We start from the raw sequence: 17,704 nt of genomic DNA on the forward strand, positions 1-17,704 counted from the left end.
AATGAATGCTTACAAATTGAATGGAAATTAACTGTCACTTTGTTCCACCGTGTACAGAATACTAAAAGTGATGCCTTCCGCAAACCGCTACTATATTTTTCGCGGTTTTGACAATTGGCTGACGTCATGCGTTATAATAACACAAAAAAGAAATTGTTTGTTTGTAAATATTCATTGAATGGCTGGTTAGAATTGTAATTTGAAGATTTGTGACGTTTAATTTAAAAAAACGAAGTTAATTCAAATTGTGAAAGCGAGTAATAAAAATACCTCCAAATGTAGTTTTTTTTTGCGCGTTTTTTTTGCTAATGAACCCGTGGAGATCTTGGGTGTGTATAATTTCTTGTGCTTGTCGTTCCTCCATCAGTCGGTTCTACGCTACCGGAACGACCCGGATTTACTCTATATCAGGCCAAGGACTGTCACTCCAGCAGCACTCCCCGCACAACAACAACAGTGTGTGCGTGTGTATAAATTCTTGTGCTTGGCAGTTTCGACTGTATTCACTTACTTTTCCTCTTCACAAACACGTTATTTCCCTTAATTTCTCTTCTTTTGTTTGTTTTGTACTATTATGGGGCATGACGTCAACGGTTGTCAAAACCGGAAAAAAATAAAGCAGCTGTTGGCGGAAGGTGCCACCTTCTGTATTCTATTCGCTTTCTTTGTACCAATTACAGTAGTGGGCACAAAAACGTCTTAGCGTGATAATTCCAATTATAATTTTTAATACATACCATTTCAGTGTGAACTGCATTTCAAAAAGTCTCAACCGCAGATTTTCAGAGCAATCTCTATGTGAACCAAGCTTATGTTGTTTCAGAAACGTATTAAACTAAAAATATTTTCTTAATAATCATTTAATATTTTTTTTTCTTCTTCTTTACACCTCTATGTAAAATTTTGCTATCGATTTCAACATACTAATTATATAAATATTTTTAAATCTGATTTATTTAACTTTAATACCATTTATAAAATTTGCATTAGAGATTAATTTTCATTGTGTATTGAAATGCTTGCGAGATATCAGCTATAAAATTTAAAGCCTCCAACTCATTGGGAAGATAATTTAAAACTAATTGCGGCTTGCAATAGCGGTAATTTTGGAAAACTAAAAAAAGTGTATAAATTAAATTTAAGTAAAATTAAGTAGTATTAGATACAAACAAGTATAAAGTTTATTACTAGTATTATATTATCAAAGATTATTAAGACAAAGTTCGTTCAATGAGAGATACAGGCAGGATCCAGAGACTTTCAGACCGATTTCAAACAATATCTCTTAGCATCTGAACTGGCCGAGGCTATCAAATGTCATAAAAGGAAGGACAGAAGCCCTTCAGAACAAACCTAACACAATTTTATGGTGGAAACTGAATTTTTAAATTATTAAAAAAAATCTCCAAGAAGGCTAGAAAAGGACCGTGAACTAAGAATTAATTTTCATTTGTTTGGTAAAAAAAACTCTTTTTGTTTTTAGTGAAGAACTTTAATTGAGCATGGTTATATACGAATGTATGTATGTATATATGTACATATAACAAGTATGTAAGTAGGTGTACATTTGTATATATTTATATCAGCATTTGAAGGATAATATGCATTGAAAACATGTACAAATTAGTTTCTAAATAGGGAAGAGTTCACATTTTAAAAATTTACAGAAGTCTAGAGCAGATTTACTACAAATATTTGATGCTTAACTAACATTTGTGATAATATATGTAGGCTAAATCTTCATCTAATTTGTGCAAATGTACATTAAAATTTTAACCATTATTTTTTTATGAATAGTTATTAATATCAAAATAATTCGTACCAAAATGCACTCGAATAAAGCTTTATACTTATCATTTAATGTAAACTATATATCAATTTGATAGATTCTACTTAGGAATTATTGACGTCATTGTTTTTGATTCTTCTTATAAATATATATTTTGTACGAAAAAATCTGTTAACATATGAATATATTCATAATTTCATTTACTCATTTTGAATTTACTTATTTTTATAAATACCATTTGTGCGTATCGTTTGCAATATATTGCGCTTTTTCCCTCGATAGTCAATAGAGTTCTTTTGTAATCCGCGATAAGAAGGGATTCAATTTACGATTATTTAGCTTTATATATTTTCCAATTACTTACTAAATAAAATGAGTAATAGTATTGAGCAAAGCTTATTTGTAAAGCTTTATATTTAAAATACGTTCACATACCTTAACTTGAAATAAAAATAGTGAATATTATATTCAAGCAACATGCATTTGCATTATTTAAACAAATGAATTGTTCAATTAATAATTACATACATACTATATTTGAATTATGCTTGCTTTCTTAACTTATCTGTGATTACTATAGTTTCAAACAGTGATGAAAGTAATATCTTTGGTAGGTGGATGTATTATGAGTACAAATTAGGGATTTCGGAAATTCAAATTAAAATGCGGTCAATTTACATCAATTTTGTATCATTTCCAGACAACGAATTTTGAACCATACATGTACTACTGTGTCCAAAAAATAAGGTGACATTTGATTTTAAACTGCGCGCTTTGAAGGATTAGGAGAATTCTTTTTTTTTTAGGTTGGTAGTACTGTGAGTGACATCTATGTCAAATTTCATGTGAAATATTCATTTACTGTTTGAGATACGCGTCGTTTTGTGAGCTGCTAAAAGTGAGTTTCTCGTTTTTTGCAATGTCGAAATTTGTTGAGCAAAGAATTTGCATTAAATTTTGTTTGCGGAATCAATTTTCGGATACGTTGAGGATGGTGCAGAAAGCCTTTGGTGATGAGGCTATGTCTAAAAAAAATGTTTACAAGTGGTATAGTGAGTTCCAAGCCGGTCCTGAACGTGTCGAAGACGAAGAGCGTCCTGGGCGGCCATCAACCTCAACTGACGAAGCTCACGTCCAACAAATCAAAGATTTGGTGTTGAAAAACTGTCGATTAACGATTAGAGACCTTGCTGATGATGTTGGCATATCGAAAGGCTCAGTCAATACCATTTTGAAGGATGTTTTGGGCCTCAAGCGCGTCAAATCTCGACTGGTACCGAAAACATTGAATTTTTTGGACTCGTAATTCGTGATCATTTCATCAAAAACTCAACCCATATCGTTCCGCAACCACCGTATTCACCTGATCTGGCACCGTGCGACTTCTGGCTGTTCAGCAGGCTCAAAAGACCGCTCCGGGGACACCGTTTTGACACGATAGAGGAGATTCAAGCCGCAACGAAGACGGAACTGAAGGCCATCCCGGAAAGTGACTACAACCAGTGTTTCGAAAATTGGAAAAAACGTTGGCATAAGTGCATTGTGTCGGGAGGGGATTACTTTGAAGGGGATGAAATTAATTTGGAAGAATAAATAAAGAATTTTCAAAATAAATACAATGTCACCTTATTTTTTGGACACAGTAGTATAGCTATCATAAGTATAACTACCCATAACTCCTTTTACCACTTTAATAGCGAACATTTATGCCGTGTTGAAAGTTTCTTAAAATACAAATTTTCTATTCATATGTGGCTTTGAGTTGTGTATGCTTATCTCTACTTTGGCTTTTACACACTTTAACCCTCGAGTGCCATTAGCCGATTAAAATAGCAGCACATTTTCTAAGCTATAATTAATCGACTAACCCACTATACGGAACAATTAGCGTGCTCCTCGAACATTAGTCCCCGTTTTATTCTCTTATAAATTATAGTTTTTGATTAACTGTGAAATACTAGTTCACGTTTTATACTTAAGTATTCCTGAAGCTTTGGTGGAATTGGCAGCTTTGCAATTTGTTCGGATGCAGCATGTTGCTGTATAACACGTCGACACAAGTCCTGCAATTGTGGCATTTTAAAATACCGACTAAGCGGATACTTTAGTATGACTGGACAGGGTGGTTGCAATTCATTTTGCACTTTTACGAAACATACAAAATTGTCGTTGGTACAACGGTACAGTATATCTTCTATCATTTCCACAATGGATTCGTATTGTAATTCCTCAAAATGCCAATAGCCATCACGGTATTCTAAACGATAATGAAATGTTACATTCACAATTCGGAAGCTAAGTGTAAACTGGCAGCCACGTGTTTCCGAGTCGCGCACTAGAAATGAACCGGTGGGTTTGTCGCTTAGTTGCTTTTGTGCGTCGAGTCGTGATATCTCGCCCCAGTACCACACTTGGCTAGTGTTGATGTATAAAATGAAAATAGAGACGAGTTGTTAGATTCAATTCAAAATGTATATAATTTTAAAATATATAAAATATCTATATATTAATACAGAGAGCAAAATTTTGTCGTACCTTTTTTTAGTATTTATAGTCAGAGAAAAAAGTTGAAACATATATCCATGGATAGCATATGTGGAGACGGTTTGCACAATGTATTAAAATAGATACATAAGTGAATAGGTGCAGGTAGAATTAATCACACTATTTTACCTGTATTATAATATATCATGCTATAATATGTATCATGGTATTATATATACATATGTGTCATGATATAAAAGTTTATGAAACAACTGGAAACTTATATTATATATTGTGAATCAATACTATTATAAATTTGATTCAGAAATTATGATGGTCATGGATTAATTAATGATTGTTTTTTATTATGGTTTTTCAAAAAAAATAAATTATTTTTCCGTAACACTTACATGAAATTAAATGTTTCCAATTCATGAATAAAAAAGATTATGATATTTGAAATACACAAATATAGGATCGCTTTATACAGGTAAAATGGGATATTTTTTAATTTTACTAAATCTATTCACATATGTATGTCATGTAAAAAGTTTCAACATAAGCTATCCATTTATATATGTTTCAACTTTTTTCTATGACTATAAATACTAAAAATGGTATGACTAAATTTTGCTCTCCGAATAACGTCGAAATTTCGACTTATGGGCGATCCTAGTATAATATTAACATACTTACGTTAGTAGAATGGTTATATACAAAGCACCAAGTATTAATAGAGATTAGGAAGATATCAAAGCCTACTTAAAGCTCGACGTTATAAATACGCCTTCGATTTCCTGATTCGTCTCTATTAATATACATATATGGTACACATATATGCCTGTCAAATATTGGATTCCCAACAAATTATGTACAAATTTGAATGAATTTCTCCTAGTCTTGACCATTAATACCTTAAGAGATCTAAGGATGATTGTAAATGTCTACAACGATTTTTAAAATATACCAGCTTCAAATCAAAAATACTGCTATATACTTTACGGTCACACATACATATCAGCATGGTTTCTGTAAAGTAGGAAACGGTGCAGTACTATTACAGTACTTAACGCCATAAATACACAGTTAAATCGCGGGTTACCCGAAAACCGCCCCTGCGAGCGATCGATTCTAGTTGTTGTTGTAGCAGCATAATCATTCCCCATACATATATGGGGAATGCTGCTGAAGTTCTTGGCCGGATATGAATCCGGGTCGTTCCGGTAACCTAGAACCGACTGTCGTGGGAACGATCGATTCTAGTAGTGTTGGACAGATCAACAATCGATCCTCACATCGGGACTAAAGAGGTGGTCCGCAAGCTACCCATGTCGGCACTCGTCAGTAATATTTGGGGTTCAAAACTTAAAACAGAGGAAGATAAAGCAAGAAGTGCCGCAGGATGAAAGACACCATATCCTTGCTTTTCAGCTTCTATATCTCGCAGCCCTCTCAAGCAACAGAGGCAGTTTTACTGGACAATATCACCGATGGCTTACTCGATTCTTCACTACCTCTCAATTTACCCTAATCCTCGGCGACCCTATTCACAACCTGAACGAAGGAGGGCAAAGCTCAGCTGAAGTCAAATGTGGACGACACACCAATATCGACTTTTAACAACCTGGAACTATTGGGTGTTATTTTCGATAGTTTGCTCTCCTTCTCAGCGCGTGCAACAGCAAATGCTAGTAATGTCCGAAACCGCAACAAGATCCTCTACCAGCCGGTAACAGGATACTGTAGTAGATTAAACTCTTAATTGTCCAGAATCGACTACGATATACTCAACATATGTCTGGTATTTAATTGTAGTTCGCACGACCCTAGTCACCTATGCATGTGCCCTCTCACACCCACTTACTTAAGACCCCTTGCTCTTTGGACCCAACCCATCGAAATAGTATGCACCGTTAGATTGGTGAAGATGACAACCGGTGATTACTCCGTACCGGCACGGCTTGGTGAACTGCTACAAAAACAAAAATAACAACACCAATAACAACAACGATACTAACAATAACCTTATTGCAAATGTAAAAAAAAAATATTTAAAATAAAAAGTTAGACAGACTGTCCTTAATTTTCCTATCTAAAACTTTTCATATGCCTACAAACATATAGTTAATTTTGGATCTGTACATACAAACTTTATTTCTTACCTTAGCATTTCCGAGCATGCTGTATACATTATGTGATTGGGTCTTGCTTCTTTTTGCAACCACTTCTTAATAATGAAACGTTTATAGCCATTGGTAAATGGTACAATCTCTTGTTCTTCAACTGGTTTACTTTGTGCAAAGTTAAACAGCAGCTTCGGTTCACGTATCGGTGAGTGAGTTAAAAATTCATCAGAAGCGTTTATTGTGCCTCCAGCACAGCCGCCACCACTGTCAGTCTCATCGGCAGGCTCTTGGCGATGTCGCAAAGAAGAAAATCGCAGACCCATCTTTTTACGCAACCTTTGAAATACATTCTTTTCATCTTTTCGCTTGCGTCCAATCGTGCCGCCTATGTCAGATTCTTTATTGGTATTGGCATCAAGATCTCTAATGGGGTTTCTGGTACATATCACCTGCAAGGGTTCATTGTTGTTGTTCTGTACAAGCGGTGATTCTCGTGATGTGGAGGGTATATCAGCAAGGGACATTTGTGATTGAGACTTTTTTCGTCTCGTCAGTGATTGGAACCAGTTGCGCTTCTCCTTAGTTGCTGATGTTGGAGTAGTTGCGTTGGATGTGGCAGCAGCATCAGCTCCACTTCCCGAACTAGGCATTCGTTCACAATCCTCATTTTTCATGGGGACACGCTCGTTCATTATGGCTACAAAATTTTGCAATTGTATTTTATAAAGAACCGAGTACTACAAATTATACCAATCCCTCCACACCATATCTTACGTCTAATTTTACGCTCTGAACTATACTGGAAAGTACATCATTCTGTAGATATTCTTTTGTAATATTCCGATGACTCGATTGCTTTCGGTATTATGAATTTAGATGAGTAATATCTTATATTTAATCTGATTTGTAACTACTGCTAAAGATGGAAACAGGTATAAATTCCGACAGATAAGAAATCACCATGTTTTGTTTGCTTTTTTTCTTCAAATGTCAATAATTTAGTTACTACAGTTGACATTCTTAACCCTTAAATGCAAACATTTTCTTTTCCCACAAAAAACATATACAGGGCCATCTAATATTTTGGAACGTGAAATAACTTCAAGTAAGAAACGAACCATTTTCGTTGCTGGATGATATTTATAATGGATCCCCACAAATCATAAATTAACGGAGTCAAATCGCAGCGGTGAAGTAGCAAACACACAGACATTTTTAGAATGTAATTTTCTATATTCTGTTTCCTAAAAAAAAAAACAAAAAAAAAAGTTAAGGCATACACCACTAAATATGCGGATCACCTCAGTATAGGATTTGAATAATTATAGCTTTTAGTCACTTTAACTTTATAAACTGTTTTTATGAAATAATAAATTTAAAAATATAACATACAAATGGTTTCAATATAAAAAAACATAGAGTGGATCACGATAAAGATCTTCGAGCTCATTAAAACCGTTCTACGCAAAAATCTTGTCCCAAGTTGGACATACAATAACATACTATGTAAATGAAAGAAATTTTTTTATCAAAGTGTTTTAATGCTATTAGTAGTAATTTCTAAAATGCTTTTTTTCATATAACCAGCTTTTTTTCAGAAACTTAAATGATTTGAAGCATACGAAACGGTAAAAAATGGCATAATTAATTAGGCTTTTGGGATGAGAAAACTTCAAGGTATTTAATTACACTATTTGGCATTTAAAATCAACTCCCTTTTTCCAACCCGCCAAATGATTGTAGTACAGCTGAACACTAATAACTAAAGAACGACCAAACTTCGGATTCGGCGAAAAAATCCCGAATTTTTACCGAACATTTCATTAAATTTTGTTTAAAACTTCTAGTTTTTGCAAATTTCTTTCTGCACTGTACTTTGTTGAAAAAATTGCTTTGAAATATCTATCTGCCACCCCATCGGGTGTGGTTCAGTGTACTTTTGCAAAGCCAAAAGCAAAAGTAACGGTCAAAATCGAATTACGATTTTTCACAATTTCGTGAATTACGCGCTATAGAGCAATATAATTAATTAATAAAGCATTTTTGTCAGACACGAACCGCGAATGACCAGAAAAAAATTAGCGAAGACGTGTGGTTGGAAAATAATACGAGCTATCGAGGTGACCAATTTACATACATTTTTGCATAGGGAGGATTAAACTTTGTTACGAGTTATCGCAAATTTCAATCAATCAAGCTAGTGAGTTCCACTGAATACTTATGTCAAGCTAAAATTAATGTGATTGAAGTTATGTATCTGATTTGCTTTTTGATTAAAAAATATACTTCATTTTAAAAGTCATTGATGTCTATTACTTGGACTCTTAAAAATCGATGTTCGGTCAATCTCTAGTTGTAACTCTTTTATAGTACCGAACATTGGCGCTTCAAATAGTGTAATTATTCTAGAGCTAAACGTAACTTAAACTTATGTGCAACCTGCGAACAGTTGATATATGTATTAAAGGGATCTACTCCATGAGGTAGCGATTACGTTTTGTAAGGAGTATTTATCGAGTTCAATGAAAGTGAGAAGAAAAACATATGAAAAACTGTAATGCTTTCATTTATTTGGCTTGAGACTGTATGAGACAGTTAATTTGACAGCTTGTGTAAACATCTTTAAGCCTTTAAGTAACTTACGTTAACCTTACGTCTAGAGTAATTACACTATCACTGTGACTCAAAATCAACTCATCCAAGAACAGTCTCCTTGTCTTCTTCCGTCTCGCTGTTTGTTCTCTGCACACTAGCTAATTCGCCATTCTCATCCGAGGCATACTCTTCTTCAACTCCCGTCTTTTCATTCAAGTTCATTACTTCTTCCTCTTCATTGTACTCATTCACTCTGTAGGCCTGGAAATTGCCAATTTTTTTTCCATCGATGTAATGGTAGTCAAAGAAGCACTTGTTGCAAACATATGCAGGATCGTGTAGTTGACGATCACTTTTCGTTACAATAAATGTATACCGCCGTGTGCCACACATATTGCATACACGATTGTTAAAATGACCGAAAGAGCTTAGACGCGGATATAGTTGACGCTGGCTGCACGCTACTCCAGGTGTTAGCACTTCGACTTGGGATATGATGAAGACATGCTCACAATTGCCGTGATGCTGGTATAATTGAGGGAAACCTATGCTAACATTTAAATCTAAAAATTGTGTAGTTTCCATTTGCGCTACTTCGAAACGTAAATCCTTAAGCCCAATGGCTTTTTTGGCCCAATTTCGAATGACCTCTGAGTAATCAGCGTTATCGGAATTTCGTCGGTCGTTATAAAAGGTATTGTTTATAAAGAAATATGCTGGATCTGTTGTCTTTACTGGTAGTTCAGCATTGGGATTATTGCTAATATCGAAGAAACGTTTCTTTTTGCACACACAGGATATCTTATCGCGCAAATCACTAAGATAATTCGAGCCTAGACACTCAAATTCTTCGGAAAATACAGGTTTCTCTAAGCTTTGACCAGTATGAACAACACGTGCTGGACGGTAAATGCGCACTTTTACAATTATGTCATTGTAAAAGTTACTAGATTCATATTTCTCACTTTGTTGCCGAACTGGAAGCGCAACCATAGCATAAGTTTCCCTTGAGCGTTTAAAAGGATTCCGATGTTGAGTGCTGGTTTTACCCTTAATAAGCTCGTTATATGTTTTTAAGTCGGTCTCATTAACTATTAAGGGAATACGGGAGGAGTTTGCAATTCCTGGTTCAAATGTTATAATGTTGGCATCATTTTCTTGTTTTAGTTGCTCTAACGAGCATTGAGTGGTTACGACTTTGAAACGTGTTGGGCTTTCAGATAAATTCATTGTTATTTGAATATCTTCATGACATTTCGGTATAATCATAGGTTCTAGAAATGTCTTCCAATCATTTAAAAACTTCCGAAGTGAAAGAGGAGGCTCCATCTCTCGGCCTAGTATTTCTTCCATTCTGACAATTAGTAGTTTACTGCAAAGACGATATAAATTGGTTCTAAATTAAAAAAATATATATGTATATATTTTTAATAGAGTATACATTCTAAATATCAAATAAAAAAATAAATAAGTATACATGTTTATTAATTAATTCATATTTTTATTTATTTAAATGCTAAACTTCAAGGATCAAGCGTTATTATCGAATGATTGGAATTGCTTTATAGCTTCTTCGTATGACATATTTATTTGAAGATTAACCTCCTCGGATTGTGCTTTAGTTTGGTTTTGATCTCTGCTCTCATCACCTTTTTCGGGAGACGACTCATTATTTCCAATATTTGGCCTATCGTGGGTTGCTTCAAACTCTTTCTTTTCCACAAATATTCGTTCAAAATTTATAACTTTATTGGTTTTTGCGAAAAATTTATATTTTTGTCGGCAGCTTTGTTCAAATAAGGGATCTGAGGGAGCTGCGTCTAGATCCTTTTCAAAGAAAACACACGTCCCCATTGGATAATCGTAAGTTCCTGTTGATATTTTTACATGTGTTTTTTTTTCTTTCAATATATTGTATTTTTGCTCAAGTACCTTTGAATATGTTTCCATTCACTTCAGCAACTGGGTCTGCTTCAAGTCCAATTATTTTTACTGCTATGTTTTCGTTTAGTTCAAGTGGGCCAAGTTGATTCTTGAAGTCAGCGTAAATTAAAAACTCCTCCTCTTCATAGTCAGATTCTTCGTCCACATTCATTATGAATGATAAATTTAAAAAAATTGTCGTCACACTCTACCAAAACCATACCAAAGCGGATTTATTTATATGTATGTATGAGTTCGCCTAAACATTTAATCTGACAACAGCTGACTTACGGTCGGTGATGTTTTTATTTTGACATATTGTATTATCGGTACAAGTAGCTAGGTACTGTTTGAGGACATTATAATGTAATAGCGTTTTCTGTTATCGTAATGCATTACGTAACGTATTAACTGCACGGTCTACTAGACAGGGCTAGTGCTTCTTTCGCGAGATACAACGAAACGTCGCCAAATTGGCCAGTACGTCAAATCACTTGCCAAAACCAGTAAGTCTTCGAAAAATCATAGAGAGCGACGAAGACAAGGAGAGAATTGGGAGATTATTAGTACACAAGTGTGTATTATCTTTGCAAAACTGTCCCACGTGAACGCCAAAATATTCTGTTCTTCACCAAAGCTACTTATACTTTTCTCAACATATTCCTAAGCAAGGTAAACACCTATATCACCTATAGATGGTGGTATCGATTCTACAACTATAAAAATATGGTATGCTAATATATATATATATATATATATATATATATACCTTCCAGAAAAAGTATCAGTACACAAAGAAATGAAAGCAACATATTAAGCAATTCATTGTAAAAAACTAAAACTTTTTAAACTTTTATGAGAAATGTTTAGTGAGTAATTTTTCTACAATTTCTGTACATTTATATACAAAACATTTTATTTCTCTGTGTACGCATACTTTTTCTGGCAGGTATATATTGTCTTGTTCATAGAGTTACGTGTTTTTTTCTCAAAATGTTGCTCTCTGACCAGCCAAAAGTACAACAGTTTCTACCGTGACGGTAGCGTTGTTCACGTGATTTTAATTTATGCCTGTACAAAAGTTCGTTAGAACTCACAAGTGACAAAAATATGATATTCAAAATGATTTGGGGTAGAAAGAAATAAAATGGGGTTACATTCAAGAAAATAAATCCAGTAAATAAAATTCCCGAGTAAAATTTTATAAAATTATGTATTAACTGATATTTTAGTGTTGTGTTATTGTTTACTCTTTTTTTTCTAACTTTTTTTTGACGTGATAACGTTATTATTTTGACGTGATAACAGTTATTTTATGGTGTGGTAAGCTTTACAATGGCTTTTACACGCTGAGATGAATGCCCTTATAATTTTAACCAAGCAAACTCTCATATTCATAAAGATCTATTACAAACGAGTAAATGAGATACGGCAAAAGCGAATTTTGATTTGACAGCTGGTTTCACTGCACAAGTTTCTTTCGAACAACCGGCGTGTGAAGGTAGTGAGGTTTGCTTTCTTCGTGTAAAAATAATTCGCGTGCGTGAACAAAAATATAATACGTCGCACATTTAGAGGTGTTTCGTTCATTTTAATTTAAATTGAAATTTGTTATATCAATCGGTAAGTACTTACGATTATGAAGACGTGGCAATTAGATGCAATCGTTGGGTGGAAAAGCAAAAATAGTTGGATAGTTTGTTAAAAGGGTCTTGGTACCGTCTTGGTTTCCCACACAAAATTTCTCTTTTGTACACGTTCGCACTCACACATTGACGTAAAATTATTCGCTCAAAATGGCTGACGCCATCTTGGGCGAATTTAGGTTGTCAAAAGAAGAAAATGAAAACTGAAACATTTTGGAACGTCACAGATTTTAGGCAAAATAAGAGGTGAGAGAGCAGCCCGTGCAGACTCTTTTATTACAATACAGCAACAACGAAGGGAGAACTTGTGAAGCTAACCGCGTCTGGGGAGCTTTTCTGTGAGGCTGTTTATTTGGTGGAAGCTTTAAATTATCGATTAGCAAAATGGCAGACGAAGATTTATCGTTGAACGAAGATCAACTTCTGGACAATCTTGACGAGGCAAATGGCGAGCACGAAGCGGAACTAATGAACGAAAACGAGGTGAGTACCTGCAAAATAAATTGCAAACCTTTGTGGAAGCGACGGCGTTTGTATTCCGGTTTGGTAATTCCACATTTGTTGCAAGAAACTGGTTTTGCGGGAGTTTGCATAAAAGATGGAATCCAAACTAAGCAAAAGCTCATAAAGACGCCACTGCTGTATTAAAAAAATTAAGAGCGGCTCATTACATTGTATGTTTTTGATGACATTGTTGGGCGTGTGCAGTTTTGCAGAAGTGAATTACATATTTACAAAATACATTATTTAAGTGTATCCATTTTTTCTCTTGTACTTTGTGCTTGTCTATCCTGCACCCTACATTTGTGGCGATTTTTCGCATATCCCATTTTGGAAAAGGAGGAAGCCAATATGCAAATCGATCCTGAACTAGAGGCAATTAAGGCGCGTGTTAAGGAAATGGAGGAAGAGGCCGAAAAAATTAAACAAATGCAATCTGAAGTTGATAAACAAATGGCCGGCTCGACAACGGGCTTGGCTACGGTGCCATTGTCGTTGGAAGAGAAGCAAGAAATTGATACACGTTCCGTATATGTGGGCAACGTAGACTATGGAGCTTCAGCTGAAGAACTGGAATCACACTTTCATGGTTGTGGTACTATCAATCGAGTGACCATTTTATGTAACAAAGCTGATGGCCATCCCAAAGGCTTTGCTTATATTGAGTTCGGCTCAAAGGAATTTGTTGAGACTGCATTAGCTATGAATGAAACCCTTTTCAGAGGCCGACAAATTAAGGTTTGTATACTTTGGTTGTTCTAATGCATTATTGGTGTGCAATAATAAACGAAAATCTAATGAATGTTTGCGTGTTTGCAGGTTATGTCGAAACGCACCAATCGTCCTGGACTCTCCACGACAAATCGTTTCGCGCGCGGTAGCTTCCGTGGTCGAGGTGCACGTATATCTCGCGCCTGTTGTCACACTTCCTTCCGTGGCTCTCGACGTCCAATGTAAGTCTGTTGCGGAAAATATATTTGCAAAAATTTTTTTAACTTTAAATCGGGTTTTGTTTCAGAAGGGGTTATCGCGGACGTGCTAATTACTACGCACCTTACTGATTAATGTTTTATTCCTACTTCTAAGGTAAGTCTATTCTATTTATTAATTTCTATTTTAACTACTTTATTGGCTTTAAGTTTCATTACCCATTGTTTGATTTTCAAAAACAAACGAAAAACATTTTTATTTATGTACAAAGTTTTATAAATAACACTAATGGAAGAGTGTAACCATTACCTTTTTGGATATATATTATATATTTAAAACCTCCTTTTTTGATTCTAGTTTACAATTTTACTATAAATATTTCACGTAGACATTTACATACCAGGTAGTTAAGTAATTAAAAAAAAGGTCCAAAGCATCTTAGGCAAATTTTTTTATAGTAAGATAGTTAATACATAAATGAAAGAGGAGAAAGCAGACTTTCAAAAATTTGCTGGAACAGAGCTACATTATTTTTTCGGATTATTATATTTGTTTATATGTAAGTAAATTTGACATATATAATATTTGGTTTCTAATTGACTACTTCTCTATAAATATTCGCGTGAAGCCATTGCATTACTTAAGTAATGTTTATAAAAAACCTTAGATTCTTAGGCAAGTTTCTATAGTAAGATAGTTCATAAATGAAAAAGTGTAGAAAGCAGACTTAATCTGTTGTTGTAACAGCATAGAATTTGGCGAAGTCAGAGAAAATTTGATCCATGAAAAATCTCTAGAACATTACTGATGGGGTAAGGCTGAGGCGTAGACAACACTATATAACTACTTTTGTCTGCCTGCTGTCCTTATTCAAAACTACTACAATCGTAAATAAAGTATTTTCCAACCAAGGGTTGCCGCCTCCGTAAACTAGCACTGCCTGGTTCGTGGAACCTCGCCCTTCGCTATCTATGCAGGTAGGCAGTTAGGAACACTCTTTCTTAGGGCTGGCATCGATTCTAATCTTTGCCCGAAGTTTATTCCTGCAGCGTTTGACAAAACCGGCTACATCCGCGCTCTTTGTTGTTGTTGTAGCAGCATAAACATTCCCCATTCTTACATACGGGGAATGCTGCTGGAGTGGCAATCCTTGGCCGGATATAAATCCGGGTCGTTTCGGTAACGTAGAACCGACTGCCGTGGAAACGGCACTCGTCTTCTTCTCTGGGTGGAGTCATCTTAACTTGTTTAGGCCTTAAGTCTCATACGGAGTAGGCCACACGGTTTGTGTCTACTTGCTCCTGTCGTCTTCAGGTCTCTATTTCGTACAATGCGCCGTTTCGTTAGGCACAATTGGAGCAGCATCATTCTCTCCTTTCATCCCGCTGACTCACCCATCATCCCTCTGACCCTCCCATCATCCCGCTCCAACCAACGGTTCTTGGTCCCCAACACTGTCTGTTCTGCTCGTCAGGCCAGGGTACCTCGTAACCTGACGTAAGTCGAGTTCAATTCTTCGGATATGCTCTGTTCTGTAGAGCTCTGCACTCTCTGCTGTAGAGTTTGACACGGCCATATCCCAGCATTAGACCACAAAAACAACAGCGGCATGCGTAGAGGGCCAACGCAGACAATTTCACGCGTACTTCACACTGCGAAATGCGATCCCCCTATACACTTTAAGATCTTACGATTTAACTGCAACGGACTCTGGAACAAGATTGTTGCGGGCCAAGAAACAAAACTTCTTAGTAGTTCCCCACTGACTACCAATGAAGACTACAATGTTTATAGTCCACCATATTGTGCAATACCGTTTTATCGATGAAGAAGGGATCTTAGAATGTGGGGGCACAACACTAACCATCTATTCACCTGTCTCCTTGAATCCACTCACCTAATACCCTTCTCCCTTTCGACCCACCCTGTCGAAATGGCATGTGTTTTCGGCCTACCGGTAAATGAGGTGCCTGGCAGGGCTTTGTATACTGCTATAACAACAATAGGAAATAAGCGTGTTCAACATACAGGTCGCCCGGTATTAAAGTATGCACCACCAATTTTGTGTGCCAGGACTAGAAGGGCGCTGGGACCAGACAAGAATTGTAGACGAAGAGTTCGAATTTCCACGTAATATTGGCAATCCTATGTTCTCGATATTGTAGCAGGTTCAACTTCTACTTACCCAGGCTAGACTTCCACATACCAAACGTATGAAAAATATGTGGAAAACGGCACTAAGCACCTCGTTACATTCCCAATGCAACTTATTTATCTTAAACCCCTTTCCTTCAGCCAAATCCCGTCGAAACAACAGCACTTTTCGTGGGCCTAGGTGAACTCTAGTTGAAGCTGTGCAGGCAGTAGAACAAATGTATAAAAAGGATTACACATAGAAAGACATTACAATACGTTTTATTATTATTTTATATATAGATTTTTCCGGATTAGTATAGAATGAGTGTTTAATTTACTTCTGTATGTATATAATATCCACCATAATAAGCTGTATATAAAAATTGTTCAACTTTCCTACTCGGCAATATCTACTCATTTACATACATATGTCACTAAAAAGTATATTTGAAAAACACCAAAATAAGCCTTTCACCTGTGATATCCCATTTATTTGAAACACCTTTTTAATCCAACTAATTTGATTTCAGATTTTTTTTACAATATATAAAATGATTTCAAAAAACATTATACATACCGTTCGTTACCAATCTCCTTAAAAATAAAGATGTCAAAAAATATTTAATGACCAAATAGAGCATCAGACAAAAAAGTAGACAGCAGAAAGGAAAAAAAGAAAATTGTAAAAAAAGGACCAAATTGCTTATAAAAGCGAATAACAAACAACAATAAATGGTAAAACTAAAATATACTGCTAAATAAATACAGCCTGAAAAAAGAATACAACGAGAAATAAATTACAGAAACAGTCAAAAGATGGATTTTCATTATTTCATTGGTTATAATGTTTTTTGAACAGCAACACAACAACATCCCCGTTTAAACAGTTTTAATTTCCCAACTTTTAATCATTCAACAAGTTCTTAAAGATGTACAAAAGAGGAAAAGAACTCATAAAAGAAAAAATGGCAAAATAAAGAAAAGATAATAAAATAAAAGATGCAAGAAAGAAGCAGATAAAGAAGAAAAAACAAAAGCAAAAGAGCAAAAGACGAAAAGAAGAAAAAATCGCATCGTGAAAAGATGAAAAAAAAATTAAAATATAATATAAAAGGCCAGAAAGCAAATAAAGATGTATTATGAAGATAATATTAAAAAATGAAAACATCCGAAAAAAACATCAACTTTGAGAAAAAGAAACAAAATATAAAAATGGCAGGCAGTAAAGAAGCAGTACTAAAATAACATATAATAAACGATATAACGTTTAAAATATTAGGAAAAAAAATCGATTACATTTAAAATAAATATAAAAAATATGCATACATTCTACTTCTAGTAAGAATTCAAAATAAATTTTGATGAAAATAAATAAAACCATAAAAAGTTTTATAATGTGTTTTTATTAAAAATTATGAAAATAAAAGGTTTGATATAATGCGTTCAACCAACATGATTTCTAATTTAATGTAAAACATGTTGTACTGTAAATTTTTTTATTTATTTATTTTTCAATCTACGATATTACTTAGTCTTGTCATGAATTCTGTGACAAATTTTACAATGAAAACGGC

General features: G+C 34.8%; 4 protein-coding genes across 9 annotated transcripts; 1 reads left to right on the forward strand and 3 right to left on the reverse strand.

The window, feature by feature from the left end:
* Nucleotides 1–3,440: 3,440 nt before the first annotated feature.
* LOC129245985 (suppressor of cytokine signaling 4) lies at nt 3,441–7,373 on the reverse strand. Of its 3 annotated transcripts, none has more exons than XM_054884458.1 (3): nt 7,174–7,373; nt 6,436–7,096; nt 3,441–4,204 (listed from the first exon to the last, which is right to left on the reverse strand). In XM_054884458.1, the coding sequence occupies exons 2-3, from the start codon at nt 7,089–7,091 to the stop codon at nt 3,733–3,735; spliced, it is 1,128 nt and encodes a 375-aa protein (XP_054740433.1). In that variant the 5' UTR covers nt 7,092–7,096; nt 7,174–7,373; the 3' UTR covers nt 3,441–3,732. The 3 variants fall into 3 exon arrangements, with proteins under 3 accessions (XP_054740433.1, XP_054740434.1, XP_054740435.1); XM_054884459.1 differs by having other exon boundaries at nt 7,164–7,373; XM_054884460.1 differs by having other exon boundaries at nt 7,150–7,373.
* A 1,571-nt stretch (nt 7,374–8,944) lies between these two features.
* Nucleotides 8,945–12,665, reverse strand: LOC129243845 (snRNA-activating protein complex subunit 3). Of its 2 annotated transcripts, none has more exons than XM_054881208.1 (2): nt 12,553–12,665; nt 8,945–10,366 (listed from the first exon to the last, which is right to left on the reverse strand). In XM_054881208.1, exon 2 carries the CDS (start codon nt 10,345–10,347, stop codon nt 9,094–9,096), a length of 1,254 nt encoding a protein of 417 aa, XP_054737183.1. In that variant the 5' UTR covers nt 10,348–10,366; nt 12,553–12,665; the 3' UTR covers nt 8,945–9,093. The 2 variants fall into 2 exon arrangements, with proteins under 2 accessions (XP_054737183.1, XP_054737182.1); XM_054881207.1 differs by lacking the exon at nt 12,553–12,665 and adding an exon at nt 10,927–11,034.
* Nucleotides 10,385–11,188, reverse strand: LOC129243847 (general transcription factor 3C polypeptide 6). The gene is made up of 2 exons (XM_054881213.1): nt 10,927–11,188; nt 10,385–10,865 (listed from the first exon to the last, which is right to left on the reverse strand). Exons 1-2 carry the CDS (start codon nt 11,087–11,089, stop codon nt 10,525–10,527), a joined length of 504 nt encoding a protein of 167 aa, XP_054737188.1. The 5' UTR covers nt 11,090–11,188; the 3' UTR covers nt 10,385–10,524.
* LOC129243846 (polyadenylate-binding protein 2) lies at nt 12,405–16,945 on the forward strand. 3 transcript variants are annotated; one of them, XM_054881210.1, is made up of 6 exons: nt 12,405–12,540; nt 12,791–13,046; nt 13,404–13,802; nt 13,884–14,017; nt 14,083–14,150; nt 16,661–16,945. In XM_054881210.1, the coding sequence occupies exons 2-5, from the start codon at nt 12,948–12,950 to the stop codon at nt 14,123–14,125; spliced, it is 675 nt and encodes a 224-aa protein (XP_054737185.1). In that variant the 5' UTR covers nt 12,405–12,540; nt 12,791–12,947; the 3' UTR covers nt 14,126–14,150; nt 16,661–16,945. The 3 variants fall into 3 exon arrangements, with proteins under 3 accessions (XP_054737185.1, XP_054737187.1, XP_054737186.1); XM_054881212.1 differs by having other exon boundaries at nt 14,086–14,150; XM_054881211.1 differs by having other exon boundaries at nt 13,407–13,802.
* The last annotated feature ends 759 nt before the right edge of the window (nt 16,946–17,704 follow it).

This window comes from Anastrepha obliqua, chromosome 4 (genome assembly GCF_027943255.1).
Source record: "Anastrepha obliqua isolate idAnaObli1 chromosome 4, idAnaObli1_1.0, whole genome shotgun sequence".
Lineage (NCBI taxonomy): Eukaryota > Metazoa > Arthropoda > Insecta > Diptera > Tephritidae > Anastrepha > Anastrepha obliqua.

Coding starts and splice junctions, on each gene's coding strand:
- LOC129243847 (XM_054881213.1), bottom strand. CDS start 11,089: ATGAATGTGGACGAAGAATCTGACTATGAAGAGGAGGAGTTTTTAATT. Junction 10,866..10,926: donor GAATGGAAACATATTCAAAG/GTACTTGAGCAA, acceptor AAATATCAACAG/GAACTTACGATTATCCAATG.
- LOC129243845 (XM_054881208.1), bottom strand. CDS start 10,347: ATGGAAGAAATACTAGGCCGAGAGATGGAGCCTCCTCTTTCACTTCGG.
- LOC129245985 (XM_054884458.1), bottom strand. CDS start 7,091: ATGAACGAGCGTGTCCCCATGAAAAATGAGGATTGTGAACGAATGCCT. Junction 4,205..6,435: donor GCATGCTCGGAAATGCTAAG/GTAAGAAATAAA, acceptor CATCAACACTAG/CCAAGTGTGGTACTGGGGCG.
- LOC129243846 (XM_054881210.1), top strand. CDS start 12,948: ATGGCAGACGAAGATTTATCGTTGAACGAAGATCAACTTCTGGACAAT. Junction 13,047..13,403: donor AACTAATGAACGAAAACGAG/GTGAGTACCTGC, acceptor ATTTTGGAAAAG/GAGGAAGCCAATATGCAAAT. Junction 14,018..14,082: donor CGTGGCTCTCGACGTCCAAT/GTAAGTCTGTTG, acceptor GTTTTGTTTCAG/AAGGGGTTATCGCGGACGTG.